This window comes from Antedon bifida, chromosome 8 (genome assembly GCF_963402885.1).
Source record: "Antedon bifida chromosome 8, ecAntBifi1.1, whole genome shotgun sequence".
NCBI lineage: Eukaryota > Metazoa > Echinodermata > Crinoidea > Comatulida > Antedonidae > Antedon > Antedon bifida.
Genome location: NC_136233.1, coordinates 19,323,977 through 19,334,757, shown reverse-complemented (window position 1 = coordinate 19,334,757; position 10,781 = coordinate 19,323,977). Strand labels below are relative to the sequence as shown.

The window sequence follows — 10,781 nt, the reverse complement described above, 5'->3', positions numbered from 1 at the left end:
TCCGTAATTATTTTGTATTCGCCGGCGAGCTAAGCACCTGATTCGATCAACAATACCTATATTTACCGAGCCAGATTCAGAAGCTTCCATCGGGTCGCCTTTTACGCATGTGTACTGATTATTCCGGAAATCATAAAAAACAGTTATTCTGAATGTATACTTGCGAGTTAGTAGAAGCTCCGTGCATCTGAAAAATAGCAGTTTACATATCATTTTCTTGTTTTTAACCAATTCCACCTGTAGTGGGTGTTCATTAAATAGTTAGCGTTTCATTTTGTTAAACGAATTCATTCGTGGTTTGAACAACAAGACATATACCTGCCAGTCTTAGGTAAGTTGTTTTTCAATCGATGTATTTGCTAGTATTCTATATGCTTTTTCTATTGATAATCTGCAATATGAACTACCATCAAATGATGGAAAATTAGGACTGTCACTTACATTAGGCCGGCTATTTTAAGTCGTGAAAATGTTGTTTCGGTGAACATTATGAAATTTGTAAAATTATAATAGTCTCGTGATTATAATTACTAGCCTTACACTACAAGACATGTGTATAGGTATCTAAATTTAGAAAAAAAAAAAGTAGCCTATTGTATAGTGGTAATCTACAGGAGAGAATACATTTTCACACCGGAGCACGAAGGCTGTGGATTATTTGCTTAGCCTAGCATTATACTCAGATGTACGTGTATGTTAGTATTATTACTCTTAGTATTATGAGCATTCTCAATTGAATCTGTTTTTTTTAATCAATACAATGCTATTATTTTAGACTATGAAGATTGAATGACGTATAACCAAGTTGCACAGGAATTAAAATCACATTTCCTGTAAAAAATGTTCGTTTGATTGAAATTTAATACTCGAACGTTTACTTTAACATAATGATTTCGATAAAAGTAGAGAAACATCGAAAAAGAGAGAAATCACCGTCAACATCTCCAAAACATATTTCAAGAGCCAAGACTCCGTTTTGCGCACAGCCCCCACCCGTGCAACCAGAAATCATATCGTATCCGCAATGTAAACATCACAATAACACTTCAGTGTGTAAGCCTAGGTGCTGTCTGGCCGCCAAATCCCATATAAATCGTAAGGAAGAACGACCTAGGTCTATCCTACAGTTAAAAAGTCTCACAAGTACGGAGGTTCAAAGCTTAACAAGACCAGAAACGCGACCACAGCGGCCTCCATCATATTCTGATTCAAGAAGGCAAGATTATTTATTACAAAAGAATTTCGAGGAGATACGACGATGTCGATACATTCGCCGTAAGGAAACGATGCAAGACTCACCCGGTTCCCCTAAACAAACAAATATGGCACGAAAACCAATCAAGATTGGCAAAGTTAACTGGAAAAGCTAACTAGAAAATCGTCTGCTGCAATGTGTTTAGTGTGGCTATCGTCTGACGTAATCATAAGTGCAATACAACTAGAAAGAATCACATATAAGTACAGTATTCAGTGCTTATCTATATCCTGTGTTCAGAGATAACAGCTGCAAAATGGTATTGTCTAGAGTAAGCACGAGTGCAATTGAACTAGGAAATTAACTATGAAGTCGAATATGTATAATTTGTTGACGCTTAGAACTATGGGTAAATTATTCGTTGTCGATAAAGAATAAACCAGGGCCTCATTTCAATTTTACGTAAAGTAAAAAGTAGAGTCAAGAAATCCGTTTCCGAAAATATGATTACTTCTCTAAACGTATACCTGTTTCAAAACCCAGGGAGTGTCATTGATTGTTCAGCATCGTAATCAGCACTGTAGTTTAAAATGTAATTTAATGCCATTGCCATTTAATTATTATATTGATTTAATACGGAGACTAAACTGACAATTTCTCACTGCATAATTAATATGTTTTATTTATTCATTTGTTAAGCGAGTTAAAAAGTAACAGTAAAATCAATTAGGCACAGTAATTAATAATAGTTACATATTTGCTTGAGTGATTGAAATAATAAATATTAGTTTGTGAATTTGTATTTTGCATTTGTGTTTGGTATAAAATAACTTAGCATTGCAGAAGAAAAACCCGTTATTTTTTTTTATTAAATCAAAACAGGACAGTGGTGGTGCTACGGATTTTATGATTTATGAGGAGGTTCACTAGATTGAATTCTTGGTAAAATCGTCAAATTGATTCACTTTGCGGGCTATCTAATTCAAACTGTACTTTCTCACCATAGACCGTATGATTTTTTTACTGTACTGTATCTATTTGTAATTTGTAATAGGCCTGTATCATACGCCATATAACCTAACCTAAACCCCACAGTAGCCTAACCTTAACATAACACAGTTGCCACACGTGACACATATTTGAAATTGTATTAATCCTGTTTCATGGAGTATTAACATGTTTTCATCGACCAACTTAAGATAGACTAAGCCAGTATTAAAGAAAAATCAATTCAAGTGTGTACACCCGACAGCTGCATAAGATCTGTATGCGTTCACTTCAGTGGGTTTTGTCTTCCTCTCAAATTTAACCTTAGTTAAATGCAGTACCGAAATATTAGGGGGCGATCTTTCGTTTTGGAATGGTAGAATTATTCATACCGAAACGTATTTTGTTTAACACCCCAAAACGAAAATGTGTTCATCTAGGCATTATATTTTTTCTATGATCTAAGTTTAGTCCGACAGTCGGTGCGATTGCCTGGCTATGATAATACCCTTACCAGGCCTACTATACATTGCTTTATATATTATTTAATGACTTCAGTCGAATTCAAGTATGGGAAATGCATACATTGAGTCACACGACAGTCAAAATGGGCCCTGTTCAATATTAAGCATTCCCATATTATTTATCGATATTATCAATCATGCATATTTTAAAATTTCGGAATAGGATACACATACATAACATAGCCAATCACACAGTTCTGTTATTCATGACGATCAGGCAAATATGGAAGAAGATAAACTGTCGGATTGATATTGATATCGACTTTACACGTTACAGAACTCGAATGTCCTCACGGCTGACGTCCGGCCTAGCAATGTAACATTGATGATTTTAAGCTACCACAAATTTAACATTCACAATCATGGTGTTACTGAGGTTAAACCTAGGAGGTTAATCCTATATTGAAATATCCCATCTCTGGCCTACAACTGTCCATGTTTTCTCTGTTTTACATGTCGAGAAATAACAGGAAAAACAATCGTTCGTTCTCTCATAATAATATAATTAGACTACATTTTTTGCGAGGAAAAACACCAATTAAATGCCAGGTTACTTGCTTGCACTTTATAAAAACAGCACGTAAATAAACAACAGTATGCCCTCAACGTCAATAATTTCTTTTCCAATATCGATAAGCGGCGCTATAACAAACTGACGTCCTTTTCTCTTTTGGGGTTTTTTCTTGCAAAACTTTTCATAGCTTCTTCATTTGCATAAAAACATACAGTGTGCCCTCAACGTAAATAATGTCTTGTATGATAGCGGCGTCATAACGAATAATCAGTGATGATCATCTCGTAATCAGGCTTAGTTAGTTAAGCTTTAGAAGTTTTTTAGATTTCGAAAATGATTGAAACAATAATATGAATGTATATTCACTAGTTCTACTTGATTTGATGACATACATCGGATATGTTTTGCGATTGTAACTCGTGGCGGACATTGTAAATGGTGACTTTTGTATGTGAAGGTGTATCTAAAGTTTCATCCGAACCTTCGTCAGTTTCAGTGCTGTACACAGAGGACGTCTTATCACTACCTTCCATTGGACTGTACCTACGAATTTGTGGCATCGCATTTGAAAGTATCACTAGTTCATTCTTTACAGAAGAACAATAAATTACGACGTTTTCGGATAGGCAAGTGGTCCAAATAAATACTTTTTTGTGTCTGACTGGAGTCCATTTCAGTTTTAAATTTATCTTTCTCACACGTTACCATCTTGGATTCGGACGATTTGTTTCCTATGGCCACGACGTGAATGTACGGTGACGTTGGCCTGTCAGAGTTGCTGATTTTGGAAGGTACGCACTCTTTATCGATGGTTATAAATTGATAATCACTACAAGAACTCTGCGATCCAGACGATTCTGTGGAACTACACGAGGCGTGTTTGCGCTTTCTTGAAGTAACAACTGAATCACGTGACATTTCAGCTGGTGACGTAGTTTTGTAACGGTAGTGAGGACCTGGTAACCACGCGTTGGCATGTGGATATACAACATTTTCATAATCGAAACTATTTCTGTATGTTGGCTGAAAATTGCTAACACAATGATACATAGTTCTAATTAGAGATAGCAAATGCAATTGATGTTTTTGATGAATTCAAAAAGCTGGTTTATTCTGAAAAGAAAATGTAGGTCATGGTTAATAAGGCCTAATAATAAACTTTAGATACAAATTGCGAGACGAGAATGTGAAAGTCGATAAGTTTCAAATGAGATAAAAAGTTTAACAAAAAAAGTGTGATTTATGTTTGTTAGAAACTTGTATTGTAGTAAACCAATCTGTTTCACTTTTCCTTCTTTCCAAAATCGCGAAAAAGTCTAGTTTCAGACGCGACATTTTACAAACTTGCCAACTGGTCTAACTTGTCCGGCTTATCTCCCCATCCATATCTTTTTGTGGGGGCTTTGATCCGAGGTCGGGAAGGTGGCCTAATTGGTCGATGTATATGCAAAACCACTGCCCTGGGGATTATAGTTTTTATAAATATAGGGTTTATTCAGAGAATACGGGTCGCACGGTCTTCAAACTTGGGTGAGTATGAATCCGATATCGAGAAGGGCACCACCGAAGGTCATGCAATGCAAATGTCATGGTAAATTATAAATTTGCTCCGATCGAGCTGAAACATGGCAGTTGGGTGGTACGTGCAACTCGGCATAAGAAAAAACGAGTTAGGTTGTCAATGTCATAGGTCAAGATGAAATCTCATAATATTTAAATTGCTCCGGTCGAGCTAAAACTTGGAGAAAACAATCCTGGGGATAGGGTGAGTATGAATCCGATATCAAGGAGAGCGCCACTAAGTTCAATTTCAAAGGATTAATTCCAAATTGCTCCGATCGAGCTAAAACTCTTGATATAACTGGATTCATGTTCTATTGAACATAGTATCTCAATTTTTTTTTTTGTGTAGGCTAATGCGTTATATGTGGTAGGATTAAGCATGTATATACATTTAGCTTAGCACGGCCATTCTGGCAGTTATTTCATTAGCGCTGTTGTAGATTTTAAAATAACGTGAATATAGGGCCTAGTGTCAAATGGAAATAGCGAATAAGAAAGGTCTACTTTTGTGAATAATAATTGTGTGAGGCTTACAGAAAACGAATAAAATATCTAGATGATTTGCAAAATAACCAAATAACGATTTAATTAACATTTGAAAAACAACAAATCATTCAACATAATTAGTTACAGAATTTATTAATCAAATAGATAGGCTTATTGAACCAAGGCAATCTAACAACGGGATGCTGAGTTCCGGGGATCAAGGGGTTTATCTGTGGTTGCGACACAATCAGTTCCACGCCCCTCTACAGACACCGCGGTGATTATATACATAGTACACTGTTGGTATTTGTCAAAAATAAGATCAAAGGACTTTTACAAGTTCCTATCTTGGCAAAACGAGCTCAGTGTCCTGTTGTTAGATTGCCTTGATCATAGCTCCATGCCTTGATTGAACTAATTGTCATTATAAATAATAGTAAGTATTCTATCTCAAATGTACGTACTGTAATTCTACTTTTTAACAATAAAATTTACCCACTTACTAAACAAGTTATGTTAAGCTGTTGCAAACTCTACCAAACGAATGGCATCAATGTAAGAAACAGGTAGTTGGTCCTCTTTTGATTCGATTTATTTATACTTCAGTGAATATTTTATTGTTTGATCAGAAAACTATTAATAATTTTAGTTTACTTGTTACTTAAAGACTGCTCGCCAGCCAACATCCAAGTGGGAACCAAGATTTATATAAGGTTATATAGTTAAATCAGTACGGGTTGGTGTTATTCTATGATACAAGACAACCAACTTTAATATAATATATAATAATATATAATAATAGTTTACATAATACATAGGCCTATAAATAACAAAACGCTTATTATGTTAATTTGTATTGGAATTCTCTTCACTTGACCGTTTCTACTTTACAGCAGACTTCAAGAACATTAGCCACGATCTTTAACATTATAATCAACGAAAATTTAAAACACGATTAAAACTATGCTAAAATTATTAAAAACTTATTACCGAGAGATATAATACCAATATTACATTTTTCTCAAACGTGGTTAACATATTGAAAATGATTTATGACAAACGAGTTATGGCAAAGCACACGGGCAGTATCCAACAACTAAAAAGAACAAAAAGAAACAAAAAAATTAAATTAAATTAAGACATTGACAATTAAATGATATACAATTTTGAATAATATTTGTTTTGAAGTTGACTTCACGTTACAAATACCTAATTCCAATTGAAATGAGTTAAGGTTATCCTAATGTTCCCAACTGTGGACATTCTATGAGAAATAATCTTTCTTTTAATTACCTATTTCACAGATTGCTCCCATGTAGCCATTCGGGCATGTGCAGGTGCTTATACCATCTTCTGTAGAAACACAGTTTCCATTATTCATGCATCCACCGCAATCATCTTGAAATTTATAAAGAAATGAATTAAATATTTAGGAAAATATTTATTATTTTAGGTCTGTCTGTTATACAATGATGGGATATTGAGATTTAGATATAAGCCCTTTAGTTATATTATAATGTATTTTAATGATTGTGTGAAAAAGAAGACATGTGAGAAAGTTAGTGACTCCATTTTGACATTCTCGAAGTGGCATGGTGGTGCAGCACAAAATTGCATGTACTGCAGTAAAGGCTGTGATTTGATATATTATCTAAACATTGTGAGTTTGAATACTATAACATTTTAAAAGGTTACCTTTAAATGGGCCTACATACAAGGCTCCTGTTTGTGTCAACCGACTATCGCTACTCTCCACTGATTCTATTCCAGTAATTAAATTGAATCGATGTATGCCTCCTCCCACTTCTGTCCAGTACAGATAGTATATATAAATTTCAATAGCATTAGGGTATTCTGTGTTAGCAACAAGAACTGGTTCTTCCGGTTCCGTCAAGGTTAGCTTCCTCAATGACACCAGTTCCTGAATCACACCAGAACATCTTTCCATCTTGAAGAAAATGATTATAATTACATCAATACTATATTTCAAATCAATGTCAATAAACATATTTCAATCTGTGATTAGCCCTACTAAATTTTACAAAAATCCACATCTTTATTAAACAGACTTCTTGTAGAATTCTCTAAAAACGCCCCAAACTACATCAAACAATTGTTAAGCAATGGCAAAAAAATGAAAGAAAAAAACACGATACTTTTATTATGCTAGTTAGGTCTGAAATAGCCATAAACTTAATTAACAATCAAGGTATGGGCCTTATAAAAGTTAGTCCAAATCCAGAATTAGTATGCCCTTCAGTAGATGTAGTCGGACATTCTTGCAAATACGAAACAATTTATTTATACCGTCTCCACAATTAATCTGCCTGTCATCAAGGGCTTTTCTGAGATATTAGCACAGCACCAAGATTTATAACAATAAATATTGATAATACAAATTTCTTACCGGAAACTGATAAAGTAATTCCAACTGGATACCCAATACTGTCCGTCACTATTTGGGTCCTTTGACTCAAGTCATCTAATGGCGCTCGCTCTATATTTTGCATGCTGTTCCCACAATTAGACCAATAGAGGTATCTGATTCTGTTAAAGAATAATTTATCTACAGTATATCCATCTAAATATATATATTATCTGACATCTTTTGTTTACAACAACGTAGATTCGACCAATAAAAGCAGTAAATGCCTTGTTATACATATTACTATTTTATAGAGTTGTGAGTGTCTTTTGCAATCTATACTAATTAATTAATCATTATAACATACCCGTTAATAGTATCAATCTCAATCGCAGTCGGCACGTCTAAATTAGTATCAAATAGAACCGTTTTATTCGTTCCATCGGTATTTACTGCTTCGATTTTCGATTCTGCAGAATTCGTCCAATAAATTGTTTGATGTTTGCTATCAACGGCTAACCCATTAACTATTAATGAAAAGGCATATGCTGTAGATCTAACACATTAATAGAAAGCTGATATAGAACAGTGAAAATAGAGAGAAAGTTACTAGATAAACGTATCTAATAGTAATATAGTATAATAGATAAATAGTTAAGACGTGTTCTTACCTCCAGTTTGATAAATAACAAATCCATTTGCGGAAGTGGCAAACGAATACCAAAAAAATGTAAGGTGAAAACAGGTCATAGTAGTATACCAGTGAATAGTTCGGATCATAATCAAGAGCCTTAATAGGTCCTCCTAGTAGAACTTCCATCGGGTCAGTAAAGTGCAAGCTTGTATTCTCAGGACTTATGTTTGAGGAGAAAATTTCCGGAGGGTTGTTGATGTTGGCCACAAACATTATATCCTCCCCTGTAAAGTAATAATTTTGTATCAACAATAATTACAACTAGATTTTAACTCGTTGAGTTGACGATGATTTTCTGATATTGACTTTTACAACAAGAATAAGTGTGAATGAAATAGGATTGTTTCAGAAATGTATCCGACATAATGCGATGTAATGTAAGGAATCTATGTCGAAAGTGCTGATAGTGATTGTAGCAGGTGTATTACGGGGACCTTAATTGTAATGTTTTAATGATAACGAAATAATATGTTTGAGCAAGATATTAAATTTGAAAGAAATTGGACATATACATTTGAACTTGCTCTAGAAGCGAAATACTCGGTCTTTTCAATGTGGTGAATTATAATGACTATAGACGTGTAAATCGGATAGACAAACTTTTTACATGAATTCATTTTTTTCAACAGCTTGTATAACAAGTTTTTGTTAACTTTAGCGTAATTATGTTTGTTTTCTATGAACAAGAGATAGCGAAAAAAAAAGATTGAATTGAATTGAAACAATTCAATTTAAAAAACCAGGCAGCCATAAGATGGCATCACAAATAGATCGTGTGATGCGAAAATGTTGAGCAATTTTAAATTGCTGAAATGTCCTGAATATTAGTACCCTCGTGTGGAGTTAAACATAAAGGCAAATCTATTCTTAATTCATATATTTTTACTACTGCATTAAAAACCAAAATCTCTGTAAACACTTCGATGAAATTAAGTAATTATGGATTCACTGGTTGCTATTATCAATGCTGGATCTCAATTGTGATGCAAATATTGACAAGCAAAAGGCTAAATCAAAACGGCGGAACGTTTAGGTAAATCGGTCCGGTTGAGTTGTCGTCGACCGTAGGCGTATGTTATATCATTTTTATTAAAATGCTGTTAAATCTTGTTTTAAAGTAAGAATAAATAAATTATAAAATCGTATATTGTAATAATGTAATATATTGTAATGACAAGAAGTATGCGGAAAAAAGTACACAGAAATAGTGTAAAATTATTTTAAGTTGTTAACATTTTATGATTGCTGTTGTTATGTTTCGGAGTTGTATATACAGCAATATAACTTGATAAAATGATGATATAGCATTATTGAGTTAGTCAAAATGCCAAAAGGTTAAGGAGACGGGTATAGGGATCTCCCATGGTGATCTGGTTCACAAAACAGCCCATGACGGTATAATTCGCTCGCGTACCATCTAGGTTGTGTCCACAGATGGTTCCCGAATACGGATCATAGTAAATTCAGCGTAAAAAAATGATCTCAAATGTACGTACCGCAGGACTATAAATGTATATAACATTAGAGTTGAGGGATGGGGAAGAGGATGGGAAGAACCATTTTTAAATATATTCTTTATCCACCACTCAGTAACGAAATATTGTTATAAATGTTTTATAGGCCTATCAATAATATACCACTAAACACAGTAAACCATTTACGATTTAATACTTTTTTAACACTGTCCCTGTTATATTCGATTGAAATAGTAAAGTACATGTAACGATACACCAATACGACGTTTATATTTGTTATAGGTCTAATTATTAATTAGTACAAACGATGAGAAGCAACTGTCAGTAATAAAGTTTTTATTTGTATATTATGTGTTTATATATCCAGCAGTAGATCGTACCCACAGTCACAGTAATAAATGTTCTTTGTATATGTTTTTTTAACAGTAACCACATTCACAGTAAGAAAATTTCGATTCAAATGACGACCAAAAATGGTTAATACGTAGTTGTAAGTTTATTCTAAGGGCCAATAAATTTAAATACTTGTTTTAAACCAAGGGCTCATAAATTTACCTACAAACTTGGAGTCTGAGAGATTGGAATGTTCCATTCATCGCAAATCAATACATTTGTATAAACGTATATTAAGTTTATCAAATTATTATTTTTTCAATAAAATCGGCCTATCTTCAACATTATGATACCGTACTCGAGCTGTTCAACCGGTTTTCAGATATTAAAACCAATTATCGTAGGAGGAGATAGGAAAATGCGAAGCATTATCGTAATATTGTGTGCAGGTATTTTTCAAGAGAACATCCATTTGCCTAGACAGTGTATACCACGATCGGAAAACACTCCTATTTGGGGCAAATCGTTGAACCTAAATTCGTTTTAATCGTCAATAACAAATTATCTAACTAAATTTAATTAGTAAAAAACAGGGTTACATCAGGTGGTTAAAATCAGTACCGAGATTCTAATCAACTTTATTTA

General features: G+C 33.9%; 1 protein-coding gene and 1 long non-coding RNA gene across 2 annotated transcripts; one reads left to right on the top strand and one right to left on the bottom strand.

Annotated features, from left to right (window-relative positions):
* Window positions 1-1,995, top strand: LOC144850202 (uncharacterized). The gene is made up of 2 exons (XR_013614054.1): window positions 1-331; window positions 776-1,995. It is a non-coding gene; the product is annotated as an uncharacterized LOC144850202 (long non-coding RNA).
* A 4,112-nt stretch (window positions 1,996-6,107) lies between these two features.
* LOC144851032 (uncharacterized) lies at window positions 6,108-7,217 on the bottom strand. The gene is made up of 3 exons (XM_078708554.1): window positions 6,965-7,217; window positions 6,563-6,667; window positions 6,108-6,365 (listed from the first exon to the last, which is right to left on the bottom strand). The coding sequence occupies exons 1-3, from the start codon at window positions 7,215-7,217 to the stop codon at window positions 6,334-6,336; spliced, it is 390 nt and encodes a 129-aa protein (XP_078564680.1). The 3' UTR covers window positions 6,108-6,333.
* Window positions 7,218-10,781: the final 3,564 nt, after the last annotated feature.

Excerpts from the sequence above, each read along its gene's own strand:
- LOC144851032 (XM_078708554.1), bottom strand. The coding sequence starts at position 7,217 with ATGGAAAGATGTTCTGGTGTGATTCAGGAACTGGTGTCATTGAGGAAG. Across the intron at positions 6,668-6,964 it reads GTATGTAGGCCCATTTAAAG|ATGATTGCGGTGGATGCATG; the intron begins GTAACCTTTTAA and ends ATAAATTTCAAG. Across the intron at positions 6,366-6,562 it reads GGGAGCAATCTGTGAAATAG|TTGTTGGATACTGCCCGTGT; the intron begins GTAATTAAAAGA and ends TGTTCTTTTTAG.